Source organism: Oncorhynchus clarkii, chromosome 18 (assembly GCF_045791955.1).
Source record: "Oncorhynchus clarkii lewisi isolate Uvic-CL-2024 chromosome 18, UVic_Ocla_1.0, whole genome shotgun sequence".
Taxonomy (NCBI): Eukaryota; Metazoa; Chordata; class Actinopteri; order Salmoniformes; family Salmonidae; genus Oncorhynchus; species Oncorhynchus clarkii.
Window position 1 is genome coordinate 67,671,507 of NC_092164.1, and position 18,187 is coordinate 67,689,693.

General features: G+C 47.2%; 1 protein-coding gene across 1 annotated transcript in view; it reads right to left on the reverse strand.

Moving 5' to 3' along the window:
- Positions 1 to 1,929: 1,929 nt before the first annotated feature.
- LOC139372784 (stromal membrane-associated protein 2-like) overlaps positions 1,930 to 18,187 on the reverse strand; it is a 60,009-nt gene continuing 43,751 nt past the window's right edge. Inside the window, exons 7-10 of the mRNA XM_071112588.1 lie at positions 7,175 to 7,320; positions 6,915 to 7,089; positions 3,428 to 4,128; positions 1,930 to 3,188 (exon numbers count right to left, since the gene is read on the reverse strand). Coding sequence (XP_070968689.1) covers positions 3,060 to 3,188; positions 3,428 to 4,128; positions 6,915 to 7,089; positions 7,175 to 7,320 — 1,151 coding nt within the window. The 3' untranslated portion in view covers positions 1,930 to 3,059. The remainder of the gene's footprint in view (positions 3,189 to 3,427; positions 4,129 to 6,914; positions 7,090 to 7,174; positions 7,321 to 18,187) is intronic.

The following is an 18,187-nucleotide window of genomic DNA, read 5'->3' on the forward strand; positions in this document are numbered from 1 at the left end:
TTAAAGTTTCTTCAAGTGCAGTCGCAAAAACCATCAAGCGCTATGATGAAACTGGCTCTCATGAGGACCGCCACAGGAAAGGAAGACCCAGAGTTACCTCTGCTGCAGAGGATAAGATCATTAGAGGTACCAGCCTCAGAAATTGCAGCCCAAATAAATGCTTTACAGAGTTCAAGTAACAGACACATCTCAACATCAACTGTTCATAGGAGACGGTGTGAATCAATCCTTCATGTTCGAATTGCTGCAAAGAAACCACTACTAAAGGACACCAATAAGAAGAAGAGACTTGGTTGGGCCAAGAAACACGATCAATGGACATTAGACTTGTGCACATTTTTCCTTTGTTCTGATGAGTCCAAATTAGAGATTTTTGGTTCCAACCGCCATGTCTTTGTAAAATGCGGTGTGGGTGAACGGATGATCTCCGCATCTGGGGTTCCCACAGTGAAGCATGGAGGAGGAGGTGTGATGGTGTGGGGGTGCTTTGCTGGTGACACTGTCTGTGATTTATTCAGATTTTCAAGGCGCACTTAACCAGCATGGCTACCACGGCATTCTGCAGCAATACACCATCCCATCTGGTTTGTGCTTAGTGGGACTATCATTTGTTTTTCAACAGGACAATGTCCCAACACACCTCCAGGCTGTGTAAGGGCTATTTGACCAAGAAGGAGAGTGATGGAGTGCTGCATCAGATGACCTGGCCTCCACAATCCCCTGACCTCAACCAAACTGTGATGGTTTGGGATTAGTTGGACCGCAGAGTGAAGGAAAAGCAGCCAACAAGTGCTCAGCATATGTGGGAACTCCTTCAAGACGGTTGGAAAAGCATTCCAGCATTCCTGGTTGAGAGAATACCAAGAGTGTGCAAAGCTGTCATCAAGGCAAAGGGTGGCTATTTGAAAAATCTCAAATGGATTTGTTTAACACTTTTTTGGGGTTACTACATGATCCCATCTGTGTTATTTCATAGTGTTGATGTCTTCACTATTATTCTACATTGTAGAAAATAATAAACATAAAGAAAAACACTTGAATGAGGCGGTGTTGTAAACCTTTTGACCGGTGGTGTATATATCACACTGCTTTAAATGTCCTCTACATGTTTGAAAGTAACTAATATTGTATAAATCACTAGTATGCTAATCGTGTAGTACAATAGCAATACAATACCCAACACATCTGCCCTAGCCATTACTAGCCATAATAAAGCTCTCCTGTCATCTTTGGTTTCTGATTAGCCGGTCGTTGTTTAAAGGACAATTGACTGATAATCCATTATAGTTCACTACTTTTTAGCAGATCCCTATGGACCCTGGTCTAAAGTAGTGCACTACTACCCTATAGACCCTGGTCTAAAGTAGTGCACTACTACCCTATAGACCCTGGTCTAAAGTAGTGCCCTACTACCCTATAGACCCTGGTCTAAAGTAGTGCACTACTACCCTATAGACCCTGGTCTAAAGTAGTGCCCTACTACCCTATAGACCCTGGTCTAAAGTAGTGCCCTACTACCCTATAGACCCTGGTCTAAAGTAGTGCCCTACTACCCTATTTAAACTGGTCTAAAGTAGTGCCCTACTACCCTATAGACCCTGGTCTAAAGTAGTGCCCTACTACCCTATAGACCCTGGTCTAAAGTAGTGCCCTACTACCCTATAGACCCTGGTCTAAAGTAGTGCCCTACTACCCTATAGACCCTGGTCTAAAGTAGTGCCCTACTACCCTATAGACACGGGTCTAAAGTAGTGCACTACTACCCTATAGACACGGGTCTAAAGTAGTGCACTACTACCCTATAGGCCCTGGTCTAAAGTAGTGCACTACTACCCTATAGACCCTGGTCTAAAGTAGTGCCCTACTACCCTATAGACCCTGGTCTAAAGTAGTACACTACTACCCTATAGACCCTGGTCTAAAGTAGTACACTACTACCCTATAGACCCTGGTCTAAAGTAGTGCACTACTACCCTATAGACCCTGGTCTAAAGTAGTGCCCTACTACCCTATAGACCCTGGTCTAAAGTAGTGCCCTATACAGGGAATATGGTGCCATTTGGAACACAACCCAGATCTATTCAAACTAGGGAGGAGACTAAACTAACTGAAGTCTGTTTCAAACCAGGAATAGTTTAGTTGGATGAGTTTTTCATGAATAGTTGGAGGAGTTCTTCAGGAATAGTTCAGGAATAGTTTAGTTGGATGAGTTCATCAGGAATAGTTCAGTTGGATGAGTTTCAGGAATAGTTCAAGAATAGTTCAGTTGGATGAGTTCTTCAGGAATAGTTTAGTTCGATGAGTTCATCAGGAATAGTTCAGTTAGATGAGTTCTTTAGGAATAGTTCAGGAATAGTTCAGTTGGATGAGTTCTTCAGGAATAGTTCAGTTGGATGAGTTCTTTAGGAATAGTTCAGGAATAGTTCAGTTGGATGAGTTCTTCAGGAATAGTTCAGTTGGATGAGTTCTTCGGGAACAGTTCAGTTGGATGAGTTCTTCGGGAATAGTTCAGTTGGATGAGTTCTTTGGGAATAGTTCAGTTGGATGAGTTCTTCAAGAATAGTTCAGTTGGATGAGTTCTTCAAGAATAGTTCAGTTGGATGAGTTCTTCAAGAATAGTTCAGTTGGATGAGTTCTTCAAGAATAGTTCAGTTGGATGAGTTCTTCAAGAATAGTTCAGTTGGAGGGGTTCTTCAGAAACAGTTAAGCATGCACACACAACCACACACGCACACGCACACACGCACACTGGATATGAGATGTATTCTATGCTGTGGTCCCAGTTCAGTCTGACCTCTGTGATGTCTTCAACTCTGAGCCCTGTCCTTTGATTGGTCGTAGAATGATCTGAAGGCAAGCATGGAAACGGCTCTGAAATAAGGAGAGGAGAGGAGAGATCGAAAACGCGCCTAAGTAAACTACCCACCCTCCTTCTCTTCCTCATCCTCCTCCCATGTTATCTAAAATGTCTGATGGAAAGTTCATTCGAAAAGTCCCCCGAAACCTTCCCAAGCACCACTGCTGCTCAGTGACATCAACTTCCTCTTCGGGTGATGACATCACTTCCAGACGTGAGACGTCGTCATGTGGTTGGAGGTTTGAGTCTTTGGTCCGCCAATGTGCTGACTGCCGTATCCCGTCATGGCGTTGGTGCCGTAGAAGTTCACCCCCGCCATGTGCTGGGTCATCTGGTGTGGGGGGGAACCGCATGTGCACACACACACACACACACGCGAACACACAGACAAACACAGATTTGAATACTATAGTCAAATGTTATGTAAATATACAGTTACACACATATTGGCTCATAGAAACACAGTCAAACACAGTCATTTCCTCTCACACACGGTCCTCACAAGTATAGTAATACAAACACACACACACACACACACACACACACACACATTCCAGGTGTGTCTCTCACCTGATTGATGGCGCACTGATCCTGCTGTACCTGCTGAGGCACGGACGCCACTCCGCCCGTCATGCCTTTCTGTTGACGTCCAATGATGCTTTGTTGCTGTGCTCCCATGATGCTGTTATGTTGCACTCCCATCATGCCGCTCTGCTGAGCTCCCATCATGCCGCTCTGCTGAGCTCCCATCATGCCGCTCTGCTGAGCTGCCATCATGCCGCTCTGCTGAGCTGCCATCATGCCGCTCTGCTGAGATCCCATCATGCCTCTCTGCTGAGCGCCCATCATGCCTCTCTGCTGAGCTCCCATCATGCCGCTCTGCTGAACTCCCATCATGCCGCTCTGCTGAGCTCCCATCATAACACTCTGCTGAGCTCCCATCATAACACTCTGCTGAGCTCCCATAATGCTTTGCTGATGATTTATCATGCTGTGTGGCACTCCTGCCATGAACGGGGATGTGTTGACTGCTTGCCCCATGACACCCTGTTGAGCCATAAAGCCATTCTGTTGTGCTAACACCATTCCATTCTGCTGAGCTCCCATAATGCTTTGCTGTTGCCCTCCCATCATGCCGTTCTGCTGCTGACCACTCAGGGCCATCATGGAGTGTGATGTCACCATGGCTCCTCCCATCGCTCCCCCCTCCGTGGCCAGGGAATGGTACGATCCGTAGTAGCCCAGCTGGGCTGGGTTCATGTACAGGCCAGCTGGAGATACAAAGTTAAACCACTCAAAAAGTTGGGCAAGGACAGTTACTATAGGACAGTTAGGAAAGGACAGTTACTAAAGGACAGTTACTAAAGGACAGTTACTAAAGGACAGCTACTAAAGGACAGTTACTAAAGGACAGTTACTAAAGGACAGTTACTAAAGGACAGTTAGGAAAGGACAGTTACTAAAGGACAGTTACTAAAGGACAGTTACTAAATGACAGCTACTAAAGGACAGTTACTAAAGGACAGTTATTAAAGGACAGTTACTAAAGGACAGTTACTAAAGGACAGTTACTAAAGGACAGTTACTAAAGGACAGTTACTAAAGGACAGCTACTAAAGGACAGTTACTAAAGGACAGTTACTAAAGGACAGTTACTAAAGGACAGTTACTAAAGGACAGTTACTAAAGGACAGTTACTAAAGGACAGTTACTAAAGGACATTTACTAAAGGACAGTTACTAAAGGACAGTTACTAAAGGACAGTTACTAAAGGACAGTTAGGAAAGGACAGTTACTAAAGGACAGTTACTAAAGGACAGTTACTAAATGACAGCTACTAAAGGACAGTTACTAAAGGACAGTTACTAAAGGACAGTTACTAAAGGACAGTTACTAAAGTTACTAAAGGACAGTAACTAAAGGACAGCTACTAAAGGACAGTTACTAAAGGACAGCTACTAAAGGACAGTTACTAAAGGACAGTTACTAAAGGACAGTTACTAAAGGACAGTTACTAAAGGACAGTTACTAAAGGACATTTACTAAAGGACAGTTACTAAAGGACAGTTACTAAATGACAGCTACTAAAGGACAGTTACTAAAGGACAGTTACTAAAGGACAGTTACTAAAGGACAGTTACTAAAGGACAGTTACTAAAGGACAGTTACTAAAGTTACTAAAGGACAGTTACTAAAGGACAGCTACTAAAGGACAGTTAGGAAAGGACAGTTACTAAAGGACAGTTACTAAAGTTACTAAAGGACAGTTACTAAAGGACAGTTACTAAAGGACAGTTACTAAAGGACAGTTACTAAAGGACAGTTACTAAAGTTACTAAAGGACAGTTACTAAAGGACAGTTAGGAAAGGACAGCTAGGAAGGGACAGTTAGGAAAGGACAGTTAGGAAAGGACAGTTTCTAAAGGACAGTTAGGAAAGAACAGTTACTGAAGGACAGTTACTAAAGGACAGTTACTAAAGTTACTAAAGGACAGTTAGGAAAGGACAGTTTCTAAAGGACAGTTAGGAAAGGACAGTTACTAAAGGACAGTTACTAAAGGACAGTTAGGAAAGGACAGTTAGGAAAGGACAGTTAGGAAAGGACAGTTAGGAAAGGACAGTTAGGAAAGGACAGTTAGGAAAGGACAGTTTCTAAAGGACAGTTAGGAAAGAACAGTTACTGAAGGACAGTTACTAAAGGACAGTTACTAAAGTTACTAAAGGACAGTTAGGAAAGGACAGTTTCTAAAGGACAGTTAGGAAAGGACAGTTACTAAAGGACAGTTAGGAAAGGACAGTTTTTTTAATTTAACCTTTATTTTACTAGGCAAGTCAGTTTAAGAACAAATTCTTATTTTCAATGACGGCCTAGGAACAGTGGGTTAACTGCCTGTTCAGGGGCAGAACGACAGATTTGTACCTTGTCAGCTCGGGGATTTGAACTTGCAAACTTTCTCCCAGTTTCTAAAGGACAGTTACTAAAGGACAGTTACTAAAGGACAGTTAGGAAAGGACAGTTACTAAAGGACAGTTTAGAAAGGACAGTTAGGAAAGGACAGTTAGGAAAGGACAGTTACTAAAGGACATTTAAGAAAGGACAGTTACTAAAGGACAGTTACTAAAGGACAGTTACAAAAGGACAGTTACTAAAGGACAGTTACTAAAGGACTGTTACTAAAGGACTGTTACTAAAGGACAGTTAGGAAAGGACAGTTACTAAAGGACAGCTACTAAAGGACAGTTACTAAAGGACAGTTACGAAAGGACAGTTACGAAAGGACAGTTAGGAAAGGACAGTTAGGAAAGGACAGTTAGGAAAGGACAGTTAGGAAAGGACAGTTAGGAAAGGACAGTTAGGAAAGGACAGTTACGAAAGGACAGTTAGGAAAGGACAGTTAGGAAAGGACAGTTAGGAAAGGACAGTTACGAAAGGACAGTTACGAAAGGACAGTTAGGAAAGGACAGTTAGGAAAGGACAGTTAGGAAAGGACAGTTAGGAAAGGACAGTTAGGAAAGGACAGTTAGGAAAGGACAGTTAGGAAAGGACAGTTAGGAAAGAATGATAGTGACCACTAAGAACAGGCCAGCTGGAAGTACAAACATATACAGACAAGAAACACAGTTAAGCCGTTCATTCAGAATGACAGAACCTAGGTTCATTTACAGCAGCTATAATAGATGTTGATAACAAGGTCCAGAGATGCTCTAATTAAGAAATAAGGCATGAGGGGGTGTGGTATATGGCCAATATATCACTGTGCTTAAGCATTGGGCTGTGCTTAATCATGACGCAACGCTGAGTGCCTGGACACAGCCCTATTGGCCATATCCCACAAACCCCCGAGGTGCCTTAATTGCAATTATAAACTGGTTACCAATGTAATTAGAGTAGTAAAAAAATATGTTTTTGTAGCACGGCTGTCAGCCAATCAGCATTCAGGGCTCGAAGCACCCAGTTTATAATTGTTTAAAAAACACAGATACTTTGACTTTGTAGAAAATCATCAAGGACATCAAAGATTATCAACACATAAACAACTATACAGTGACCTCTTACCCCGTGCAGCTAGGTTCTGGTGCGATGTGGGTGTGGTTGCATAGAGGGAGAGGATGGAGTCCTTAGACATCTTTGTCCTAGAGCCCTCCTGTCTGGGTGCTGAGTCCAGGAACAGGCTGAGGTTCTCGGGTACCGACGTGGCCACACAACCCCTGGGCATGGTGCTACCCACCGGCTGGAGAGAGGAGAGATTGTTACATAGGGTTAGTGTGTGTGTGTCTGTCTTGTGTATATCTGGTATAACTCTCTCTGAATCTCACCGTGGTGTTGGTGGAGGAAGAGGCAGGCAGAGAGCTGAATAGATTCAGGTCAGAGTGCACCGTAGCTGGCTTAGCCACCAGAGGACTCCCCCTCTCTCCAGAGCTGGACCTACCATTGGATATAGCAGCATGGGGAGCAGGATCATCTGAGAGAGAGAGACAGAGAGACAGAGAGAAAGAGAGAGAGAGAGACAGAGAAATAGAGAGAGAAAGAGAGAGGGACAGAGAGACAGAGAGAGAGACAAAGACACAGAGCTTATGAGAATGCTTATTTATTTGATTTTATCTTGTGTCCTTTAACCATTTGTACATTGTTAAAACACTGTAAATATATAATATGACATTTGGATTGTCTTTATTGTTTTGAAACTTCTGTATGTGTAATGTTTACTGTTAATTTTTATTGTTTATTTCACTTTATATATTCACTTTATATATTATCTACCTCACTTGCTTTGGCAATGTTAACACATGTTTCCCATGCCAATAAAGCCCCTTGAATTGAATTGAATTGAGAGAGAGAGAGAGAGAGCGCGAGAGAGAGATAGAGAAAGAGAGACAGTGAGACAGAGACAGAGAGAGAGAGACAGTGAGACAGAGACAGAGAGAGAGAGAGAGAGGGAGAGAGAAAGAGAGAGAGAGAGAGAGAAAGAGAGAGAGAGAGAGAGAAAGAGAGAGAGAGAGAGAGAGAGAGAGAGAGAGAGAGACAGAGAGACAGAGAGACAGAGAGAGAGAGAGAGAGAAAGAGAGAAAGAGACAGAGAGACAGTGAGACATAGAGAGACAGAGACAGAGAGAAAGAGACATAAAGAGAGAGCGACAGAGACACAGAGAGAGAGACAGAGACAGAGAAAGGTGTATCCCCTACCACCCCTTATCTACTACCAACACATCCAAGACCATGCTCTGTAGCATTGAGAGAGAATGAACAGCTCCTTCAGTACATCTGCACTAAACACACACACACACACACACACACACACACACACACACACACACGGTTATTGTACTAAAAGTCTACATGTTCAATGAAAAGGAAGGACAAAAGAGTACAGATGAATTCTGTTATCCTGTTTATCATTCTGAACAACTCAGTAGTTACTGTATTTCTGTTATCCTGTTTATCATTCTGAATAACCCAGTAGTTACTGTATTTCTGTTATCCTGTTTATCATTCTGAATAACCCAGTAGTTACTGTATTTCTGTTATCCTGTTTATCATTCTGAATAACCCAGTAGTTACTGTATTTCTGTTATCCTGTTTATCATTCTGAACAACTCAGTAGTTACTGTATTTCTGTTATCCTGTTTATCATTCTGAATAACCCAGTAGTTACTGTATTTCTGTTATCCTGTTTATCATTCTGAATAACCCAGTAGTTACTGTATTTCTATGATCCTGTTTATCATTCTGACTAACCCAGTAGTTACTGTATTTCTGTTATCCTGTTTATCATTCTGAATAACCCAGTAGTTACTGTATTTCTATGATCCTGTTTATCATTCTGAATAACCCAGTAGTTACTGTATTTCTGTTATCCTGTTTATCATTCTGAATAACCCAGTAGTTACTGTATTTCATCAACAATATCAACAATATATTCAGGCGAACGGCAAAAGAAGCTCAACTGAAATTGATAAAAAAACAAACCAAAAAAAGACAACTGGTTTGAAAGGAAAAAAACAAAAGCACAGAGACCCAAATAATGATGAATTACACCATCATTACGGAGACTTTAAAACTCTATAAACGTGCACTCAGAACCAATAAAACAACAGCGAGCAACTGACACTCACTGAGGAGTCCGTAAACACAAACAACTTCTGACAAAATTGGACCCCCCCCCCCCCCCCCCCCCCAAAAAAAAGGAACTAGAGGAAATAGGGATACAAAATGGTGGACAACTCCTTTTAAAACCCTCTAGAACACCGTTCAAATTGATGCAACCGCAGAGCCAAATTCATGAGAAGGTAAATAGATTAGAGAAAGATATAACAGACAATCAAAATCCACTGGACTCCCCAATTACTGACCAGGAGCTCTTTAAGAAACTTCAGGCCCTCAAATTTAAAGAAGCATGCGAACCTGATGGCATCCTAACTGAGACGCTTAAACGCAACATTTCAATTGGCTATATTAAAACGGTTTAATTTGAGCCTGATGTAGGTTATTTCCCTGACATCTGGAATAGAGGACTCATAACCTCAATCTTTAAGTAAGGAGACAAATTTGACCCTAACAATTACAGAGCTATTTGTGTGAACTGTAACCCGGGGAAGGTTTTCTGTAGATTTATACATTTAAGAGTTATACGTACAATATAATAAGTACAATGTCTTGAGTAAATTGGATTTATACCAAAACATCGCACGACTGATCATATTTACACCCTACACACCCTGATAGATAAACAAGGCCACCACTTTATGGCAGCGAGGTGTGGGGTCCACTTGCAAAACAAGATTTCATCAAATGGGACAAACACCCCATTTAAACCCTGCATGCAGAGTTCTGTAAGATTCTCCTACATGTCCAGAGGAAAACTACAAACAATGCATGCAGGGCAGAATTAGGCCAATATCCACTAATAATAAAAACTCAAAAAAGAGCAATTCAGTTTTGGAAACATATAAAATAAAGTGACCCCCACTCATATGATTACCAAGCCCTGCAATGTCAAGAGCTGAGCAAAGAACAAAGTCGCCTCATCCAGCTGATCTACTAACACACTGAAGCCTCAGTCCCCTCATCCAGCTGGTACTGGGGCTGAGTTCACGAACCTGTTCTACTAACACACTGAAGCCTCAGTCCCCTCATCCAGCTGGTCCTGGGGCTGAGTTTACGAACCTGTTCTACTAACACACTGAAGCCTCAGTCCCCTCATCCAGCTGGTCCTGGGGCTGAGTTCACAAACCTGTTCTACTAACACACTGAAGCCTCAGTCCCCTCATCCAGCTGGTCCTGGGGCTGAGATCACGAACCTGTTCTTACTAACACACTGAAGCCTCAGTCCCCTCATCCAGCTGGTCCTGGGGCTGAGTTCACAAACCTGTTCTTACTAACACACTGAAGCCTCAGTCCCCTCATCCAGCTGGTCCTGGGGCTGAGTTCACGAACCTGTTCTACTAACACACTGAAGCCTCAGTCCCCTCATCCAGCTGGTCCTGGGGCTGAGTTCACGAACCTGTTCTTACTAACACACTGAAGCCTCAGTCCCCTCATCCAGCTGGTCCTGGGGCTGAGTTCACTAACCTGTTCTACTAACACACTGAAGCCTCAGTCCCCTCATCCAGCTGGTCCTGGGGCTGAGTTCACTAACCTGTTCTACTAACGCAATGAAGCCTCAGTCCCCTCATCCAGCTGGTCCTGGGGCTGAGTTCACTAACCTGCTCTACTAACACACTGAAGCCTCAGTCCCCTCATCCAGCTGGTCCTGAGTTCACTAACCTGTTCTACTAACACACTGAAGCCTAAGTCCCCTCATCCAGCTGGTCCTGGGGCTGAGTTCACGAACCTGTTCTACTAACACACTGAAGCCTCAGTCCCCTCATCCAGCTGGTCCTGGGGCTGAGTTCACAAACCTGTTCTACTAACGCACTGAAGCCTCAGTCCCCTCATCCAGCTGGTCCTGGGGCTGAGTTCACAAACCTGTTCTACTAACACACTGAAGCCTCAGTCCCCTCATCCAGCTGGTCCTGGGGCTGAGTTCACTAACCTGTTCTACTAACACACTGAAGCCTCAGTCCCCTCATCCAGCTGGTCCTGGGGCTGAGTTCACTAACCTGTTCTTCTAACGCACTGAAGCCTCAGTCCCCTCATCCAGCTGGTCCTGGGGCTGAGTTCACTAACCTGTCCTACTAACGCAATGAAGCCTCAGTCCCCTCATCCAGCTGGTCCTGAGTTCACTAACCTGTTCTACTAACGCAATGAAGCCTTAGTCCCCTCATCCAGCTGGTCCTGAGTTCACTAGCCTGTTCTACTAACACACTGAAGCCTCAGTCCCCTCATCCAGCTGGTCCTGGGGCTGAGTTCACAAAGCTTTTCTACTAACACACTGAAGCCTCAGTCCCCTCATCCAGCTGGTCCTGGGGCTGAGTTCACAAATCTGTTCTACTAACACACTGAAGCCTCAGTCCCCTCATCCAGCTGGTCCTGGGGCTGAGTTCACAAACCTGTTCTACTAACACACTGAAGCCTCAGTCCCCTCATCCAGCTGGTCCTGAGGCTGAGTTCACAAACCTGTTCTACTAACGCACTGAAGCCTCAGTCCCCTCATCCAGCTGGTCCTGGGGCTGAGTTCAACAAACCTGTTCTACTAACACACTGAAGCCTCAGTCCCCTCATCCAGCTGGTCCTGGGGCTGAGTTCACTAACCTGTTCTACCAACACACTGAAGCCTCAGTCCCCTCATCCAGCTGGTCCTGGGGCTGAGTTCACTAACCTGTTCTACTAACACACTGAAGCCTCAGTCCCTTCATCCAGCTGGTCCTGGGGCTGAGTTCACTAACCTGTTCTACTAACACACTGAAGCCTCAGTCCCCTCATCCAGCTGGTCCTGGGGCTGAGTTCACGAACCTGTTCTACTAACACACTGAAGCCTCAGTCCCCTCATCCAGCTGGTCCTGGGGCTGAGTTTACGAACCTGTTCTACTAACACACTGAAGCCTCAGTCCCCTCATCCAGCTGGTCCTGGGGCTGAGTTCACAAACCTGTTCTTACTAACACACTGAAGCCTCAGTCCCCTCATCCAGCTGGTCCTGGGGCTGAGTTCACGAACCTGTTCTACTAACACACTGAAGCCTCAGTCCCCTCATCCAGCTGGTCCTGGGGCTGAGTTCACGAACCTGTTCTTACTAACACACTGAAGCCTCAGTCCCCTCATCCAGCTGGTCCTGGGGCTGAGTTCACGAACCTGTTCTACTAACACACTGAAGCCTCAGTCCCCTCATCCAGCTGGTCCTGGGGCTGAGTTCACTAACCTGTTCTACTAACGCAATGAAGCCTCAGTCCCCTCATCCAGCTGGTCCTGGGGCTGAGTTCACTAACCTGCTCTACTAACACACTGAAGCCTCAGTCCCCTCATCCAGCTGGTCCTGAGTTCACTAACCTGTTCTACTAACACACTGAAGCCTAAGTCCCCTCATCCAGCTGGTCCTGGGGCTGAGTTCACGAACCTGTTCTACTAACACACTGAAGCCTCAGTCCCCTCATCCAGCTGGTCCTGGGGCTGAGTTCACAAACCTGTTCTACTAACGCACTGAAGCCTCAGTCCCCTCATCCAGCTGGTCCTGGGGCTGAGTTCACAAACCTGTTCTACTAACACACTGAAGCCTCAGTCCCCTCATCCAGCTGGTCCTGGGGCTGAGTTCACTAACCTGTTCTACTAACACACTGAAGCCTCAGTCCCCTCATCCAGCTGGTCCTGGGGCTGAGTTCACTAACCTGTTCTACTAACGCACTGAAGCCTCAGTCCCCTCATCCAGCTGGTCCTGGGGCTGAGTTCACTAACCTGTTCTACTAACGCAATGAAGCCTCAGTCCCCTCATCCAGCTGGTCCTGAGTTCACTAACCTGTTCTACTAACGCAATGAAGCCTTAGTCCCCTCATCCAGCTGGTCCTGAGTTCACTAACCTGTTCTACTAACACACTGAAGCCTCAGTCCCCTCATCCAGCTGGTCCTGGGGCTGAGTTCACAAAGCTGTTCTACTAACACACTGAAGCCTCAGTCCCCTCATCCAGCTGGTCCTGGGGCTGAGTTCACAAATCTGTTCTACTAACTCACTGAAGCCTCAGTCCCCTCATCCAGCTGGTCCTGGGGCTGAGTTCACAAACCTGTTCTACTAACACACTGAAGCCTCAGTCCCCTCATCCAGCTGGTCCTGGGGCTGAGTTCACTAACCTGTTCTACTAAGACACTGAAGCCTCAGTCCCTTCATCCAGCTGGTCCTGGGGCTGAGTTCACTAACCTGTTCTACTAACACACTGAAGCCTCAGTCCCCTCATCCAGCTGGTCCTGGGGCTGAGTTCACGAACCTGTTCTACTAACACACTGAAGCCTCAGTCCCCTCATCCAGCTGGTCCTGGGGCTGAGTTTACGAACCTGTTCTACTAACACACTGAAGCCTCAGTCCCCTCATCCAGCTGGTCCTGGGGCTGAGTTCACAAACCTGTTCTTACTAACACACTGAAGCCTCAGTCCCCTCATCCAGCTGGTCCTGGGGCTGAGTTCACGAACCTGTTCTACTAACACACTGAAGCCTCAGTCCCCTCATCCAGCTGGTCCTGGGGCTGAGTTCACGAACCTGTTCTTACTAACACACTGAAGCCTCAGTCCCCTCATCCAGCTGGTCCTGGGGCTGAGTTCACGAACCTGTTCTACTAACACACTGAAGCCTCAGTCCCCTCATCCAGCTGGTCCTGGGGCTGAGTTCACTAACCTGTTCTACTAACGCAATGAAGCCTCAGTCCCCTCATCCAGCTGGTCCTGGGGCTGAGTTCACTAACCTGCTCTACTAACACACTGAAGCCTCAGTCCCCTCATCCAGCTGGTCCTGAGTTCACTAACCTGTTCTACTAACACACTGAAGCCTAAGTCCCCTCATCCAGCTGGTCCTGGGGCTGAGTTCACGAACCTGTTCTACTAACACACTGAAGCCTCAGTCCCCTCATCCAGCTGGTCCTGGGGCTGAGTTCACAAACCTGTTCTACTAACGCACTGAAGCCTCAGTCCCCTCATCCAGCTGGTCCTGGGGCTGAGTTCACAAACCTGTTCTACTAACACACTGAAGCCTCAGTCCCCTCATCCAGCTGGTCCTGGGGCTGAGTTCACTAACCTGTTCTACTAACACACTGAAGCCTCAGTCCCCTCATCCAGCTGGTCCTGGGGCTGAGTTCACTAACCTGTTCTACTAACGCACTGAAGCCTCAGTCCCCTCATCCAGCTGGTCCTGGGGCTGAGTTCACTAACCTGTTCTACTAACGCAATGAAGCCTCAGTCCCCTCATCCAGCTGGTCCTGAGTTCACTAACCTGTTCTACTAACGCAATGAAGCCTTAGTCCCCTCATCCAGCTGGTCCTGAGTTCACTAACCTGTTCTACTAACACACTGAAGCCTCAGTCCCCTCATCCAGCTGGTCCTGGGGCTGAGTTCACAAAGCTGTTCTACTAACACACTGAAGCCTCAGTCCCCTCATCCAGCTGGTCCTGGGGCTGAGTTCACAAAACTGTTCTACTAACGCACTGAAGCCTCAGTCCCCTCATCCAGCTGGTCCTGGGGCTGAGTTCACAAACCTGTTCTACTAACACACTGAAGCCTCAGTCCCCTCATCCAGCTGGTCCTGAGGCTGAGTTCACAAACCTGTTCTACTAACGCACTGAAGCCTCAGTCCCCTCATCCAGCTGGTCCTGGGGCTGAGTTCAACAAACCTGTTCTACTAACACACTGAAGCCTCAGTCCCCTCATCCAGCTGGTCCTGGGGCTGAGTTCACTAACCTGATCTACTAACACACTGAAGCCTCAGTCGCCTCATCCAGCTGGTCCTGGGGCTGAGTTCACTAACCTGTTCTACTAAGACACTGAAGCCTCAGTCCCTTCATCCAGCTGGTCCTGGGGCTGAGTTCACTAACCTGTTCTACTAACACACTGAAGCCTCAGTCCCCTCAACCAGCTGGTCCTGGGGCTGAGTTCACAAACCTGTTCTTACTAACACACTGAAGCCTCAGTCCCCTCATCCAGCTGGTACTGGGGCTGAGTTCACAAACCTGTTCTACTAACACACTGAAGCCTCAGTCCCCTCATCCAGCTGGTCCTGGGGCTGAGTTTACGAACCTGTTCTACTAACAAACTGAAGCCTCAGTCCCCTCATCCAGCTGGTCCTGGGGCTGAGTTCACAAACCTGTTCTACTAACACACTGAAGCCTCAGTCCCCTCATCCAGCTGGTCCTGGGGCTGAGTTCACAAACCTGTTCTTACTAACACACTGAAGCCTCAGTCCCCTCATCCAGCTGGTCCTGGGGCTGAGTTCACGAACCTGTTCTACTAACACACTGAAGCCTCAGTCCCCTCATCCAGCTGGTCCTGGGGCTGAGTTCACGAACCTGTTCTTACTAACACACTGAAGCCTCAGTCCCCTCATCCAGCTGGTCCTGGGACTGAGTTCACAAACCTGTTCTTACTAACACACTGAAGCCTCAGTCCCCTCATCCAGCTGGTCCTGGGGCTGAGTTCACGAACCTGTTATACTAACACACTGAAGCCTCAGTCCCCTCATCCAGCTGGTCCTGGGGCTGAGTTCACAAACCTGTTCTTACTAACACACTGAAGCCTCAGTCCCCTCATCCAGCTGGTCCTGGGGCTGAGTTCACGAACCTGTTCTACTAACACACTGAAGCCTCAGTCCCCTCATCCAGCTGGTCCTGGGGCTGAGTTCACTAACCTGTTCTACTAACGCAATGAAGCCTCAGTCCCCTCATCCATCTGGTCCTGGGGCTGAGTTCACTAACCTGCTCTACTAACACACTGAAGCCTCAGTCCCCTCATCCAGCTGGTCCTGAGTTCACTAACCTGTTCTACTAACACACTGAAGCCTAAGTCCCCTCATCCAGCTGGTCCTGGGGCTGAGTTCACGAACCTGTTCTACTAACACACTGAAGCCTCAGTCCCCTCATCCAGCTGGTCCTGGGGCTGAGTTCACTAACCTGTTCTACTAACACACTGAAGCCTCAGTCCCCTCATCCAGCTAGTCCTGGGGCTGAGTTCACTAACCTGTTCTACTAACGCACTGAAGCCTCAGTCCCCTCATCCAGCTGGTCCTGGGGCTGAGTTCACTAACCTGTTCTACTAACACACTGAAGCCTCAGTCCCCTCATCCAGCTAGTCCTGGGGCTGAGTTCACTAACCTGCTCTACTAACACACTGAAGCCTCAGTCCCCTCATCCAGCTGGTCCTGAGTTCACTAACCTGTTCTACTAACACACTGAAGCCTAAGTCCCTTCATCCAGCTGGTCCTGGGGCTGAGTTCACGAACCTGTTCTACTAACACACTGAAGCCTCAGTCCCCTCATCCAGCTGGTCCTGGGGCTGAGTTCACTAACCTGTTCTACTAACACACTGAAGCCTCAGTCCCCTCATCCAGCTAGTCCTGGGGCTGAGTTCACTAACCTGTTCTACTAACGCACTGAAGCCTCAGTCCCCTCATCCAGCTGGTCCTGGGACTGAGTTCACTAACCTGTTCTACTAACGCAATGAAGCCTCAGTCCCCTCATCCAGCTGGTCCTGAGTTCACGAACCTGTTCTACTAACACACTGAAGCCTCAGTCCCCTCATCCAGCTGGTCCTGGGGCTGAGTTCACAAACCTGTTCTTACTAACACACTGAAGCCTCAGTCCCCTCATCCAGCTGGTCCTGGGGCTGAGTTCACTAACCTGTTCTACTAACACACTGAAGCCTCAGTCCCCTCATCCAGCTGGTCCTGGGGCTGAGTTCACTAACCTGTTCTACTAACACACTGAAGCCTCAGTCCCCTCATCCAGCTGGTCCTGGGGCTGAGTTCACTAACCTGTTCTACTAACACACTGAAGCCTCAGTCCCCTCATCCAGCTGGACCTGGGGCTGAGTTCACTAACCTGTTCTACTAAGACACTGAAGCCTCAGTCCCTTCATCCAGCTGGTCCTGGGGCTGAGTTCACTAACCTGTTCTACTAACACACTGAAGCCTCAGTCCCCTCATCCAGCTGGTCCTGGGGCTGAGTTCACTAACCTGTTCTACTAAGACACTGAAGCCTCAGTCCCTTCATCCAGCTGGTCCTGGGGCTGAGTTTACTAACCTGTTCTACTAACACACTGAAGCATCAGGACCAGAACATCCAATCAATCAGAATAAAACAAATTACAACACATTCAAAACAAAACTACATTGCTTATTGGGAAACACAAACACAAAGCCAAATGCAGTGCAATCTGGCCCGAAATCAACAGTACACCGTGGCTAACTATTTGACCAGGGTTACTGATCAAAGCCTTAGAAAAACCTTGACAAAGTACAGGCTCAGTGAGCACAGCCATGTCATTGAGGAGGATAGACACAGGAAAACCTGGCTCCCTGTAGAGGAAAGGCTGTGCAACCACTGCACCACAGCAGAACCTGGCTCCCTGTAGAGGAAAGGCTGTGCAACCACTGCACAACAGCAGAACATGGCTCCCTGTAGAGGAAAGGCTGTGTAACCACTGCACCACAGCAGAACCTGGCTCCCTGTAGAGGAAAGGCTGTGCAACCACTGCACAACAGCAGAACCTGGCTCCATGTAGAGGAAAGGCTGTGTAACCACTGCACCACAGCAGAACCTGGCTCCCTGTAGAGGAAAGGCTGTGCAACCACTGCACAACAGCAGAACCTGGCTCCCTGTAGAGGAAAGGCTGTACAACCACTGCACCACAGCAGAACCTGGCTCCCTGTAGAGGAAAGGCTGTGCAACCACTGCACCACAGCAGAACCTGGCTCCCTGTAGAGGAAAGGCTGTACAACCACTGCACCACAGCAGAACCTGGCTCCCTGTAGAGGAAAGGCTGTGCAACCACTGCACCACAGCAGAACCTGAGACGGAGCTGCATTTCCTGACAAAATGTCCAAAATATAAAACAATTAGAGAGTGTCATCTCCCCAAATTTGAAACCTTTATTCAAGGTTTCAAAGACCTCTCTGATGAGGATAGGCTACCCGTCCTGTTGGGGGAGGGACAGGCTACCCGTCCTGTTGGGGGAGAATATAGAGAACTGTGGGTTGGCAGCGCACTACATTGGTGCCTGCCATAAGATGAGGGACAGGCTACCCGTCCTGTTGGGGGAGAATATAGAGAACTGTGGGTTGGCAGCGCACTACATTGGTGCCTGCCATAAGATGAGGGACAGGCTACCCGTCCTGTTGGGGGAGGGACAGATTACCCGTCCTGTTGGGGGAGGGACAGGCTACCCGTCCTGTTGGGGGAGAATATAGAGAACTGTGGGTTGGCAGCGCA